Below are 15281 nucleotides of genomic sequence, written 5' to 3'. Positions count from 1 at the left end.
AGTGTTATATATAAATGATATCTTTTTTAGCATTCTTCAAATTAGGAACAAATGTTAAGGTTTAATTTTACTTGCAAGAAATTACTTAGTCTATGTGTTAGGTAAAAGTAAAAAGTAAAACATAATCATGAGATCTTAAAACGAAGCTTCAATGGAAAAAAAAAGTTAAAAAAAAAAAAAAAAAAAACTAACATAACATTTAATGATGGTTTTATAAATCACCATGTAAAGCCCAAAATATAATTGATATTTAATATAATAACAATACTATTTAATTCTAGTTAAATACAAAAAGTCATGACTAAAACTTAAAAGCAATGATTAACGGTGTAACGGAAAAAAACGAAAGCAAACAAGCAAATATACAAAATCCCATATATCGGCATTGGCACAAACTAAAGCCGTTTTACCCGGAAACGTAACTTTGTTCTGTGATCTTTCCAATATCTTCTTTCGACTCTTGCTCAACATTGGTGACTTCGGCATTGTATTTATACTTTTTCGCCACGAAAAGGAAGAAAAGGAAGTTCACGGAGCTCAAAACTGCGTAAAACGCGTAATAATAATCTAGGCGAGACGCGTTAAGGTTGTTTAGGATCCAACCGTGGTGTCCATGCTTCTTTGTAACATTAGCAACAGTCGATAAGATGAAACTGCTAAGAAAATACCCGACACCAAGACTAGTCGTGAAATAAGCCGTCCCGAGACTTTTCATTCCTTCGGGCGCTTGATCATAGAAGAACTCGAGTTTTGCAACTTCCAAGAAACAATCAGCAACGCCCAACAACGCGAATTGTGGAATGAGAATGTAAATTTTTAGAGGCACAATCTGCTTCATTGTTAATATACCATGCTCTTTAACTACGCTTAGTCGATGTCGTTCTACACGACTAGCAACAATCATGGTGACAATATGGATGATTAACCCAACGGTCATTCGTTGTAACAAAGTGATACCTCTTGGGTTCTTTGTGTACTTTCGTACGAAGGGTACAAAGAGGCGGTCATAAACCGCAAGGCTAATAAGCATCGAGATTGTCACGAAAACAGATAAAGAAGCCGGCGGGATTTCAAAATCCCCTATGTGCCGATTCAATGTGGTACCTTGTTTGATGAAAAGTGTGTGGGTTTGGGCCATCAGCGTGCTAGGAATGAATGTTGCACACAAGATCGGGATCATTTTGATCATTTGCTTCGTTTGCTCGACTTGTGTCACCGGGCATAGGTCCCATCCGGAAGCCGGTCCATCAACCTTCACTGCGGCTTTGTCGAGAAAACTATATGTTACAATGTTCAAAGAGGTTATGCATTTAGAAAATAAATGTATAAATACAAAATGGTCACATGGGCTTACCTTAATGAAGATGAATGGTCAATTCTATATTTCCCTGGACTAGCGTACTCGTCCAAAGTCAACTCATAAAGCTCTTTCGGGTCAGCAGGTACACTTGTATTCCACTTTCTTGTAGTCGCGACTAGTACCTTAGCCATTCGAGTAAACGGGCTTTCCCCTCTTGGTTTGTGTCTATAAAGTGGTGTTCCAAAAACAAATGTTATTATGGCCACAAGTAGCATGATTGTTGGGATACCGTACCCTATCCCCCAACCCGAAGTATCTTGAAGGTACACCAGGAACGTGTTTGCGAAAAGAGTACCAAAGAAAATGCTAAACATCCACCAATTAAAGAAAGTGAGCTTATGGGCCCTTTCCTTGGGCTCAAAATCGTCAAACTGATCCGCACCCATTGTGGAGATATTGGGCTTGGTTCCACCCGTCCCTATTGCAATAATGTAGAGTGCACAATAGAAGACACCAATTTGGAGCGAGGAGGCCCTTTTGTCACAGTCTAGGTAACTCACATTTTTACCACATGTTGGTGGCTTAAGGGATGGTAGTGAAACAACTAGAGTCAAGAAACATATACCCTGTCAAATAAAGAAAAAGTCAAAGAGTATAAGATGACAATTACCAAGCCCATTATTCTATGCAGGTCTTAAGCCCAAAAATATAAGAAAATGATTGGGCTTAACAACTATAACCTAAAGATTGGTAACTATAAATAAGTAATACATTTTACAAGAATAAATGACAAAAGACCATGTGTAGGCCCATGTCTATTATTGAGCCAATAATAGTGACACCGGCACAATACTTTAGTCCCAGTAAGACCATCCGTATTGGGGGCAGTATTTGGGCGGTTCTTTTTTGCCTCAGAAACGTCTTACCACGCCCGCACACGACCCTCGGGGGCGTTTTTTTTGCCCAAAATGCTTTTGGCGTGCTTTTTTCCACGCCTAGCTTCATTCCTTTGGTCCAATCACCTTCATCTTCCTTTTGTAAAACCAATAGGATTTTTATTTAATTTTATTACAAACATAATGCCCCACAATGCCCACATCCCCACTACACCCATTTTAGAAAACGCTCCAAAATGCCTCATTGTTGACTGAGCTGTCACATGACGCAAAACACCCAAGGGTAGAGACATTACCACTGCACATGGTCTAACAAAATACAAAACAAATAAACATACTCACTAAAATATCAAACAATTGATAGGGTCTAGGAAGATTTGGATGAGGGCACACCTTGTCTCTATTACGAAAGATAGAGAAGGCTCCCATTAAGAACCCCAACTCCAAAAAGATATTAGTCCCATGACATTATAAATATATATCGGGGAGGATTATCTTGAGAACGCTAAATATTACGAAAACCGTGAGAACGAATCAAAACCAATTTTTTTTTAATACAAACCTCATTGTAATTAAAATATAAGATCAAAAAAAGAATTTACAACATCAAATAATTCATTTTCCTCTCAAAATCACTCTTATTAGATTTTTAACACATGTGTAAATATAACAAATTTACACATGTAAATTACATTCTAATATTGTATTCGAATAATAATAATAAGTGTAAAAAAAATTGAATTTGCGTTGTTTTTTACCAAGTTCTCGTGGTTTTTTTTTTTTTTTGTTTTTTCATTCGTTCTCATTGTTCTCGCAATATTTAGCATTCTCATTTAAACTTTCTCTTGTATATAAATAAATTTTAACGGGAATTTTCTTTTAATTCTTGTTGGGCATGATGCCCAAAATAGTAACAAGATTTTGGGCCTTGCAATACTAACAGTCTAACAATAGTGTCATGTAGAGCTAGATGATAGATTAAGCAGAGAAAATAATAACGGAGATAGGGTTGGAAAAATATCCGACCTAATGGGAAAAATAAAAAAATAATACATTCGGGTTGGGTCGGAACTGCATAATGACTAATTATAAAGTCCGGCATCAGTTCGGGTATGGTATTAGATGATCCTAAACCTGATTACCAAAGCTAATACTACACTTGTTTATCAATACCACAATCATTATTTATCAATACCTATGTTAGGACTTGGCTTTGGATCTTTAGTCTAAAACACAAATAATGAATAGATACGTATTGAAAGCGAGAAATAATTGGGTTTTCAACGGCATTAAAGAGAGGACAAAAAATCTTAGCGGAGATCAATGCAAACTTATAAGTTTGGATTAAAATAGGGCGAAATTCAACATGCTAGAGTGGAAAGACTGGTGTAATTTTGATATTAGCTTGTAATGTATTATGAGTCACCTACTCAAGCTCATGCTAGTGTGGATTTGATGTTTTAATAATATTTTGCCTTTTGCCATAAAAAAAAAGGAAATATGCATGGAGAAAATCATATATTTACCACAAGATAAATGAGTGAAGCAATCATGAAAGTCCAGTATCGGCCCAAATATGTGTCAGCAATAAAAGCACCTAAAATAGGTGTCATCCACACTGTCCCAACCCAATTTGTGACATTGTTTGAAGATTTAACAGTGCCTTCATGTAATTCTGTTGTCAAGTACACCACCAAATTTGTTGATATTCCATAGTATGCCAATCTTTCACAAATTTCATACCCTGCAATTTAATTTCCATCAACCCAAATAGGAATATATTCCTACTTTCATAACATTCAAGTTCCATATTCAACACTATTTATCAGTTTTGTCGCAAATAAAAATCAAATAATAGGGTACAAACGAGCTAGGGTTTTTAGGAGCTACTCAAGATCAACTCGTTAAAAAACTTAAATTAAATCGATCATAGGTTTAACGAGTTCCCGAGCTTGAGCCTAAGCTGAAGCTAATTTAATTAACAAGCCCGAGATGGAGCTTCATATGGCGAACTTAACTAATCTTGCGATCCTAAATAAAGCTTTTATGTATATAAAAAATAGTTTATAATATAATATACTAAAATATATAGTTATTACGTAACTAACATCGTTTAATTATGATAAAGTTAACTAAATATACATAAATAGTATATGTTATGTTATACATGTATAATCTAAACCTAACGAATACATTGTATCTGGTTGTACCACGTGTCACAATTTTGTAAACCCAATATTCATTTTCTTGTTTCTCTTGTTTCACTCGTTTAGATTCTATTTCCCAATTAAAAAAAACAATGTTTTATTATTTAAGGTACTTACCATATGTAATCTCAATCACATCTTTTTTAGAATATTGTTTTATAATTCAGAAATTTGCGTTGCCATATTTTATTTATTCAGCCCATGTAATGCACAAATTTCTAACCTAAACATGTTTATAAATATATATACACAAATAATTAAATAATGAAAACGTGAGTCGTGCTAAAGCTTAAATTACTACAAACATGACTATCTCAAGTTTTAGATGCGTAATTTCGGTCATATACACATACATATAGTGTTAGGATCAAATACAAATAGATTTAAATAATAAGCAAAAATATAACTAGAGTAATGATTATTACTTTATAGTATTTGAACCATAGTAATTAATTATTATTACTCTATTTACGTTTTTGTGGTGTATAAATGTGTGATTACTTTACTCCAAACTGTAGAGTAATAATTAATCAAGTTATTTATACGTATAGTAGGTTAATTTTATTTGTACAGAATCTCACATATATATGCGTATAGTTGAACTAAACATTAAAATACTACTAACTAGCCTATCTAAGTCTTAGATATGTATTTCCAGTCACACATATAAGGAAAGTGATAAAGTTTTAACATATCGTGGGTTGTTTGTGTGTTTGATTCACTTGTGAAACGATCTCTAGTTTAACAAATGACGTCATGAAATTTTAATATAAACTTGTTAAAGAGTTACACAATAGTTTTATTTATGTATTGGATACTAAACCAACATAGCTAACAACAACCGAAACGTATCTTGTATATTTTATGATATCATAAAGATGTTACGACACTTACCTAGCATGTAATAACACGCTCTCCATCTCCCAGTGGTTGATCTTAGGACACGTTTGCCCTTAAGATCGGTAGTCCCATCTTCTGTAAAGTTCTGTTCGATTCCCTTCTCGTATTCCATGGATCCCATCGCATGAAAAAAGCAAGAACAAAAATCCTACGTGTGTATGCTAATGCATTGTCCGGTTTTTATAAACGTTTATGCTCTTGGAACTGATCCAAATCATGTCGAAACAAATTATTTCTTGTTCTTAACTTATTTTTTAGTCATTTTCTCTTGTCAGCTGCCTTCCTCTTATACATCACAAGGGCAACTATAATATCTTTTTCATTTGTTTGTTTTAGTTGGAATTTACTAAATTGTCCCTCGTGGTGTTTGGATCATGAGCCATGTGGGAGAAGTGCTGATTACTAACACCAAATTCGGCAACATTTGATCCCTTTGTTTGCTAATAAATGTGAACTACAACTTAGATGTGACAATTTTGATGAAATTATTTATTAATGTGTCAATTTAGGCTACAATTTATTTAACATATAAGATATAGTAATAAGCTAAAATACAACAGGTCATACAAGTAAGGAAGTCATCGAAAGTGTCTATAGATAATATCAAATTATTATCTTAATAGATGCTATAACAAAATATTTATATATAGATCATTCTATTCTAACATTAAAATGTAGAAAATGAACAATAGTATTTTCGAGTCCAACCAATTATCTTGACTGGCCGTTTAGATACACATTTAAGAATATTTGTTACCTCACCGGTATGACGCAATGATCTTGTCATCTACTCATCTCTACCCATAAAACTAGTTGTGTTTTTATGTGTTATATCTCTGTAGTTATGTTAGAAATTAGTGAGGTACATAGCCATAGTCGAGTATCTACGTTTACTTGTGTAGGGGACTTAAATCTCAACAGTTGAAGCTAAATATCATATCTCACACGAGCCCCACTCATGTATCCATTCTTCACTCGTGTATTACCAATTACCATTACGTGTATGTTCAACTCACAAAAACTAATTTATAATTCTATTTAAACATGCTTGTGTGGATCTGCTCGTCTTTGGTTGGGTTAGGGGGAAACATGCTTGTGTGGACCTCACGGGGGTTTTCACTCTGGTTGTTTTTAGAGAAAATGGGTTTGTAGCTGGACAAACAGCAAGAAAGGCAAAATCGAAGAAAGTTGATAAGCACGCTAAAGTTTGTGCAGAGAACCAGCGTATTTTTGTTCCTTTTGCCTTTGACACATTTGGCTCCCTAGCGCCAGAAGCTATCCAATTCCTAACCAGTGTCCAACGGGTCATCTACAACAATTGCTCAGCCTCAGGGGGGCGGGGGTTTGTCTTCGGTAGATTAGGGTTTGCAATTCAGAAAGGGGCAGCGGCGCAACTTGTTGCTTGACTACCTTCTGTTTTGATGTAACTTAGCAAGTATGAATGAAATAATATAAATGAAAGACATAACATTTAAACACATAAAAAGAGAAAGCCCGCGTTTTTCCCTATTAGACCACCCGTAGTGGGGGGTTTTGAGCGTTTTTCCCAAAAAAAAACATCCCCCAACGCCTTGAAACCGCCCTCCTGGACGTTTTTTTCAAAAAAATGGTCCCGAGCGTGCTTTTTTTAACGCCTTTGTTCGAAATGTTTGGCCAATGACCGGTATTCTTCTTTTTGTTTGACCACTATCATTTTTTGATGGTTTTTTGTTATTTAAATCTATTAGACCCCTTTTAATATAATGCCTCACAATGTACATATCTCCACTACACCCATTTTATAAAAAAAAAGTCTCATAATGCTCCATTGCTAACTGGATTGTTACATGACATAAAACACTTAAAAGAGACCATTATTTGTGTGTTCCACTATACACGATGTTACGGTGACCCAAATATAACAGTTTTTTAATCATAGCATCAATCATTCAATTGCAATTCACAATTATGTGAATGGTACTGGCATGAAAAGGCGGGTGACAAGATAATAAATTATTCACAATTATGTGTATTTATACACAGACGTAAATTTCCTATACATACATTTACTAAATGGGGGAATAATGCCAGACAGCTGACTGGCACTTTCCCATTGGACCAACCAGTTTATTATATTATATTCATTTTAAATTACGTTTTTACCCCTGTTTAAATTTACCGTTTTGCCCCCAGCTCAAAATAAAATTACGCTTTTGTCCCCATCTCAAAATTACGATTTTGCCCTTAATTCAAAATTACGATTTCGCCTGGCACTCCCCTATTGGACCAACCCGTTTATTATTTTGTATCCATTTTAAAATACCAAATTGGGGGATTGTGCCAGGCAGCTGCCTGGCACTCCCCCATTGGACCAACCAGTTTATTATATTATATCCATTTTAAATTACATTTTTGCCCCTGTTTAAAATTACTGTTTTGCCCCCAGCACAAAATAAAATTACGCTTTTGTCCCCATCTCAAAATTACGATTTTGCCCTTAATTCAAAATTACGAATTTGCCTGCCACTCCCCTATTGGACCAACCAGTTTTTTATTTTTTATCCATTTTAAAATTACGTTTTTGCCCCTCTTTAAAATTACGTTTATGCCCCCAGCTCAAAATAAAATTACGCTTTTGTCCCCAGCTCAAAATTACGATTTTTCTCTCGATTCAAAATAAAAATGTGGTTTTGCCCTCAGCTCAGAATTACCTTTTCGCCCCCAGTTCAAAATAAAATTTTGTGTTTGCCCCCAGCTAAAAATTACGATTTTATCCTCTGTTAAAAAATGTGATTTTTCCCCATTAAAAAAATTATAATTTCACTCTTAGTTTAAAATTACGTTTTTTCCCCAGTTCAAAATAAATATGTTTTTGCCCCCAACTCAAAATTGCAATTTTGTCCTCGGTTCAAAATAAAATTGTGATTTTGCCTCCAGCTTAAAACTACGATTGTGCCCTTAGTTCAAATTTATATTACGCTGTTACCCCAAGTTCAAAATTACGAATTTGCCCCTGTGAAAATTTACAATTTTGCCTCTGGTTCAAATTTACAGTACTACCATCACTTTAGCTTTTGGCAAATTACGAGTTTACCCCAGTAAAAAATTACAACTTTCCCTCAGTTAAAAATTACAATATTGCCATTGTTTTAGTTTTTTTTTTTATCAAAACTATAAAAGTGTTTTCTTTTAATTGGTTGACTCGATTTAATTGTTTTTCGTGTCAATGAGCTGCCTAACACTCGCTCATTATTCGGCCATCGCCCCGCAACGCGGGCGGGGTATTAACTAATTATATTAGACTAGAAGGTATGGTGAGGTCCATCCCCACGAGGATGGGCCGCCACCTAGGCGCCACATCACCGGCTCGTGGAGGATGGGTCTCCTTCACTTTTGAGAGGGGTGGAGGATGGGGCCCCACCTTAATATTTTATAATTTCCTAATTTTTTTATTAAGTTAATAAATATAACATAACACAACATAATAAATTCATTTCATAAAATAAAAAAAATTACATTTCCTAAAAATAAAAATAAAAACATTTCGGAAAAAAAATACATTTCCTAAAAATAAAAAATTACACTACTCGTCTTCGTCTCCGTCACCGTCCCTGATGTTAACGTTGTTCCAAATATGTTCTACCAAATCCTGTTGAAGGTTTGCGTGCGTGAAGTCGTTGGTTAGCGAGAACGAGTTTAAATCCTGTTGTGGCGGATCAACCGGGACAGTGTTCCCGTAAGATGCATTCTCATCATACTCACAAATCGCCCGACCTTCATCTTCAATAATCATGTTATGGAGCAAAATGCAAGCGTACATACAAAGGCGCAACCTTTTCGGTATGAACGCACGTGCCGGTTGTGCAAGGACGGCCCGTTTTTTTTGTAAGACACCAAAAGCACGTTCGATGTCTTTTCTTGCAGCTTCTTGACGCTTGGCGAATTTTTTCCTTTTTTCGTCCTCGGGATATGGAATAGTCTTTACAATTGTAGACCAAGACGGATATATCCCGTCAGCAAGATAATACCCACGTCTATACTCAACCCCAGAAACTGTAAAACGTGTGTCCGGACCGGTTCCATTAACGACATCGGTAAAGATCGCCGATTGGTATAACACGTTGAGGTCGTTGAGTGAACCAGGGAGACCAAAGAAAGAATGCCATATCCACAAATCTTGTGATGCCACGGCTTCAAGTATCACGGTTGGATAGCCGTGATCACCTCGCGTATATTGGCCGCGCCACGCAGTCGGGCAGTTATGCCACCCCCAATGCATACAATCAATGCTACCAAGCATTCCCGGAAACCCGTGCCTTGCTTCATTAGCTTGGTACAACTGTTGAACATCATACGCGTTTGGTTTCCGCAAATATTTTTTGCTATACAGTTTCACCACATTATGGCAAAACCGATACAAACATTCCCGCGTAGTTCTTGCCGACATCTGTAAGTACTCGTCCAAAGCGTCGGCCACTGTCCCGTACGCCAGTTGGCGAATGGCCGCAGTACACTTTTGTAACGTGGTGAACCCTTCATAATTTCGAGCATCAGGTCGTTGCGTGAAAAACGGGTCTAGCCCCGCCAAATCATTAGCAATCCGTGTGAATAAGCGGCGACTCATTCGGAACCTGCACCTGAAAATGTCGGCGTTGTAAAGTGGTTCATCCGAAAAATAATCGTTCACCAATTTCTCGTGCGCTCCTGTCGTAAAAAATATATAAATACGAGTTAAAAAAATAAGGATAATGAAATTTTGTAATGAAAAACCTTGGCGGTCTCTGTTAATCCATATTTGTCTGGTAATAACATTTTCAGTCGAGAAGTCTTCCTCTTCCTCCTCAATTAGAATCTGCCCCGCCCGTAGCACAGCGTTTGCGAAAAACATCTCCTCTTCGTCATCCGAAGACGAGGGCCACCAAGGATTAGAAGCCATTGTGGATGAAAAGATAATTTTTTTATAAAAGTGGGGAGAAAATGGTATAAAAGTGAGAGGGTTTTGGGTTGAAAGTGGGGAAATTATAGTGAAAATAGGTGTTTTTATAGAAAAAGGAATTTTTTTTATTAATAATGCCATTATTCCAACGGCTATAATTCAAAAAGGTGGACCGGCTACCCCGGCTGTGGGGTGCCGGGTGTGCCGAGCCGAGCCCCAGGGGGGCGGTGTGGGGGACCGGCGCCAGTCCTAGCCGGGCCTCAGCCGGCCCCCATACCTTCTAGTCTTATACAATTTAACAATTGACGTCGGGTCTTAGAAACAATACCGGTTTCCAAGTTTCACAAACCTCCATTTGCCAGTCATTCTCTTTATCTTTGTTTCCCCAGGTGTTTGGCCTAGCTTTTATTTTTTTGGCTTATGCTTATATTTTAAACTAGCTTTTAGCTTATTTTTTTATGATTTAATAAGCTCTTTTTAAGTGTTTTGATTAGCTTATAGCTTATTTTATATCATTTGCCCTTACACAAAGAAGCTTCTTCAAATAAGCTAAAAACCATCTTCAAATAAGCTTATTCAAATTAGCTTATATAAGCTAATAAGCATAAGCTTAAAAAGCTAAACCAAACACTAAATTAAGCTTATTTTGTAAAAAAAGCTAAAAAAGCTATAAGCTTTGTTAAAAAAGCTAGGCCAAACACCCCCTACGTGACACCTCTTCCAGCAGAGAGAGAGAGACAGTGGAAAGCAAGGGGCCGGTCACGGTGGTTTCGTGGCACTAACGACCGTCATTTTGACGCGTAAGCCGGTTCCATTTCATAGTCTGAAGGCAGGGAAGCCACAGGTGGTGGTGGTTTGTGCATCCGAGGGGCGGTGATTGGGTCCAATGGCGTTACAGCTCGCATGCCGGCGTCCCCGGTACTCAACATCGACGACAGCAACTTTGATGAATTGGGTGGCGGTAGTTCAAGATGTGGATTAGGTTTTTCGGTGGCCATTGGTGACGGCGAACAGGTTTCGTGACGATACACGAGTGGAGAACCACGAGGGATGTTAGATCGGAGGTTTGCATAGCTAGCCAGTGACGGCGCTCAAGTGCCTACGGTTCCGATCAAGTTCTGGCAACTTTTCGGTAAGCCCTTTTTCTCTTGCATGTTTGCTATCTGGTTAGATCGGTTGTTCATGAACCTTAACCCAACGAGTGAGATGCTCTTGGTAGGCCAATATAAGTTTAAAACTCAATTAAGGACTGTGGATTGGTGCTGCTCTTGGTAGGCCGTAATTATGCAAAAAAAATGCCAAATTGGTTTCTTGGGCATGGCATTCGTTAGGGCAATGTGAATGTGATTCCTGATTTCACATACCAAATGGTATTAAATAGTATTGTCTGCAACCACAAGGATTTAGCAATTCTGAGCCTCCAAGACAACGATTTGGTTTTTATTTTTCATATTAATCAAAATCAATCGTTCCATGAAATTGTGAAAATTATCATTATTGCTCGGTGTGTCAATCTAATTGTATAGTTATGGCGAAATTGATAGGTGTAGTTTCACACTTGGATGTTGGCAAAGGGCTGTGACAAACTGCGGCAAATAGTAAGGATGCAAATACACGAGGATCTTGATGTGAGGTATAAAGATGATGATTTTTTGTTTGTCATTTCTGATAGGATATACTAAAAATTTTACAATTATTGAAATACATATTTTTTATAGGTGAGATCGCTCTTATTAATGTTGCAAGGCAAGGGCATATCTCCAATGCTAATACCTCATTGAACACGTACTGAAACTGATGATGACATTACTTCTTTGTTCTTAGCTGTAGTTGCAGACTCACTCCAATGTTTGGAGCTATTAACATAGGTACACCAATATCTCTACTATTAGAAAGGGTTCTTTACAAACAAGAATATAAGCAATCTGACCTTGAATTTTTTATTTATTTTTATTTATTTATTTATTTATGTTTTTGCTATGAGTATTTCTGTTTTGTTTAGATTTTTTTATTACTTACTAATCTATGAAGAAAGTGAATGCAACTCGATTTGTGAAATTGCCAAGGCAATTATGTTATCTGCAGCCTCATTCATTCGGATCATGTTTCATCTCTAACGGGTCAAACGGATGATGTTTTAAAAATATCGTAAAGAAACCTTTTTATGGGCCTTATGGTACTACATGTTGAAAGGCGCTGATAGTGTGTCTTTAATAATGGTAAAACTTGATTATTATGAAGTGATTAAGTTTTTTAAGAAAATTTGGTGCATTGATTATCTATAGAACACTTCAAACATTTTAAGCCAACCCAAACCTTACCAAAATCATCTACTCTAAAACCTTCATAATATTACTAAATATTTAGAAAGTGTAGTGGTTGGACGATGTCATTCTTGGAATCCCAACAATTTGGCATATATTGGGCTTTGTCTTTTTTGGGTTCACCAGGTGTGTTGCCGTTCACGGCCCTAGACGTAGGTGTGTACGGGTTCAACTCACTAAATAGATGGAATTCACAGCTCTAAAATTGTTTGTGCAGGAAGGCGCAAAAGTTCAATCACGGGGACTAATACAACCAAGCTTTAGGCCGGTCAATTGTTTGTGTCTTTAGCTCTTGCTTTTATATGTCTATTTTTATTATTAACTCAGATATATAACCAAAAAGGAGAGTAACGTCTTTCAAAATATAAGTTTTAATAGATTTTCATTTACTTAATGTTGATTTTGCATCTCCTACGACTTGATCCAAAAGACGCTTTACATCTTTTGCACGGTTCGTTTAAGACCAAACACTATCGGTAATGTTTTGTTTATTGCTTTTTGTACATAGGGTTTTCCGCCGCAATGCGCGAACAGGTAAAAACCTAATTAATACATATATAACAATTTCCTAAATTATTGAGACAAGTGACATCAAAACAAAAAATATTAGGAATTTAGGGAAAATCACGAAAATAGCCAAATCAACGCCGTTTTTTCCATTTTGGCCAATGGCCACCCCTCACCGAGCCGTTTCAGCATGCTGAAACGGCACAAGATTTTCTTTTAATGGCCAGCCAACCATTGAGTGCCACGTGTCCGACAAAGCCTGTAACGGCTTGAGGATGCTGCAGTCCACGCCACGTGTCCGACCAACGTTGAAAGATCTTAGCCAAGCCGTTACAATCGGCTCCTGTTGAAAGATCTTAGCCGAGTTCCTTCAGTGAGCCAAGCCGTGTGCTTTGGTTGGAGCTGAGCCGTTACCGTACCCACGTGGACCCCACTGCTGCCAGCCAAGCCGTTACAGCTGGCTCCGAGCCGTTTCGCCCCATTGTTTGTGCCGTCTCAACTGCTCCGAGCCGTTTGTTTCAGCTGGCTCCGAGCCGGTACAGCTGTCTTAAGCCGTTTCAACCTATACTTCGAGCCGGGTCAATATGTTCGAGCCGTTTGACCGTCTGTTCCCCTATATATTTACCCACTTGTTTTTTTTTTGTTTGCTTGTTAAACGGATCCCTCTACCACACTTAAATCTCATAGAAAATGTTAGGGATATCCTGCTTTCTTTATTTGATTGTCATAGATGTTTTCGTGTATCAAAGGCAAGAAATATTTATGAAACCTCACGTATCTGTTAGTGTAAAAGACGTGTTCCTGGGCTTTAATTGTCAAATTAGCTTTTGATATTGTTTCTCATATTGGAGTGTCCTTCTCTTCAGAAATTCCACCTCTACTTACCCAGTGAGTGTGGATGGAATTTTCGAGTTCAAGACGCATCTTTATCATTGCTACAAGCGTTTTGACTCGAATTCCAGAAGAAGAGATTTGGTTCACTCCTAACTTTCAATTTCCTCTCGGTTATCAACCGAGTCATAAGCAGCGGTTTGGCGAAGTTATGTTGTTATCTGAAGACTGCTTGCTTGGAGACCGAGGAGACCGAGCTTTTTTCTCTACTAGCCGTTTCAGCGGTTTGGCGAAGTTATTTTTGTATTTTTACATGTTATATCTTTTATGTAATTTGTATTAAATAATAATAAAAGTTTACTTGTTTTTCATGCAAATAATTTTAAATCTGTTTGGGCTGTTTATGTGTTTGGGTCGTTCATTTTAAATAATTTTAAATCTGTTTGGGCTGTTTATGTGTTTGGGCCGTTCATTTTAAATAATTTTAAATCTGTGTGGGTTGTTTATGTGTTTGGGCTGTTTATGTGTTTGGGCCGTTCATTAGATAAATAAACTTAACAAGTTAACGAAAAAAAATCTCAACCGCCTTTATTAAAAGCTAACAATTGAAAACGGCGTTTCAAGTCCCCATGTTTACCCACTATATAAACCCTCACCACGTTCAAAGTTCACCACGCCGTTTGAAATCAAAAAAATTCTCAGCCGTTTTCAACACACAGTTTCTCCGACGCCGTCAACCAGTCACCTGCAAATCTGTCACACCCCCAAAATACCACATGCGGAAACCCCCGCGAGGCGTGTGACGTACCAGGATCCAAGCCACCAATCATATTGAACTCATAAATATATTTAAATAAAACTTTCATTCATTAACATAAAGTGTTACAAACGTTACATGTCATTCATTGTATACGCGGAAGCATAACTCATTTGTAAGTGTTTCGTAAACCGTGTGTACATAAACCATTATAAGCTTGTTTTGAGATTTCATCTATCTCGACCCATGACCACTCCAGCATCCAAGACAGCAAGTCCCAATGATATAAATCTACAACCTGCAAGGCATGTAGCAACGAGTCAACAACAAAGTTGAGCGAGTTCACAGTTGGTGTTCATTGATAAGTTGTTTCAAAAACCATGAGTTCATTTGTAAACCATAAGTTAGCCAGTTTTCCCTGTTTCCCAAACATATCCATAATCAGTGGGGGCTTCCCCATGTGAACCACTAGACCGTTACCATATCGACAACTGATGAAAGTAAGTTGTACCCTAAGTCAATGTCTATCATCATTGACTGAGGGCCCAGATCCATTAGTACATGCCCGTCCTACCGGCACGGTGTGAGGCTTGTCAACCCTAATAGCGCTATTAACTAATCACCCGCTCGCCATTGGCCTGGCG

General features: G+C 37.2%; 2 protein-coding genes and 1 long non-coding RNA gene across 4 annotated transcripts; 1 reads left to right on the top strand and 2 right to left on the bottom strand.

Annotated features, from left to right (window-relative positions):
• Nucleotides 1-226: 226 nt before the first annotated feature.
• LOC110880721 (protein NRT1/ PTR FAMILY 5.2-like) lies at nt 227-5425 on the bottom strand. Its single transcript, XM_035979093.1, has 4 exons — nt 5298-5425; nt 3723-3940; nt 1355-1926; nt 227-1277 (listed from the first exon to the last, which is right to left on the bottom strand). The coding sequence occupies exons 1-4, from the start codon at nt 5422-5424 to the stop codon at nt 407-409; spliced, it is 1788 nt and encodes a 595-aa protein (XP_035834986.1). The 5' UTR covers nt 5425; the 3' UTR covers nt 227-406.
• Nucleotides 5426-8865: 3440 nt separating this feature from the next.
• LOC110880550 lies at nt 8866-10218 on the bottom strand. The gene is made up of 2 exons (XM_022129058.2): nt 10053-10218; nt 8866-9986 (listed from the first exon to the last, which is right to left on the bottom strand). The coding sequence occupies exons 1-2, from the start codon at nt 10216-10218 to the stop codon at nt 8866-8868; spliced, it is 1287 nt and encodes a 428-aa protein (XP_021984750.2).
• Nucleotides 10219-10917: 699 nt separating this feature from the next.
• Nucleotides 10918-12907, top strand: LOC110883983. 2 transcript variants are annotated; one of them, XR_002560833.2, is made up of 4 exons: nt 10918-11350; nt 11763-11851; nt 11937-12086; nt 12760-12907. It is a non-coding gene; the product is annotated as an uncharacterized LOC110883983 (long non-coding RNA). The 2 variants fall into 2 exon arrangements; XR_004870536.1 differs by having other exon boundaries at nt 11937-12907.
• Nucleotides 12908-15281: the final 2374 nt, after the last annotated feature.

This window comes from Helianthus annuus, chromosome 10 (genome assembly GCF_002127325.2).
Source record: "Helianthus annuus cultivar XRQ/B chromosome 10, HanXRQr2.0-SUNRISE, whole genome shotgun sequence".
NCBI classification, from domain to species: domain Eukaryota; kingdom Viridiplantae; phylum Streptophyta; class Magnoliopsida; order Asterales; family Asteraceae; genus Helianthus; species Helianthus annuus.
Note: the sequence above shows the minus strand (reverse complement) of the source record. Positions and strands in the feature narration are given on the sequence as shown.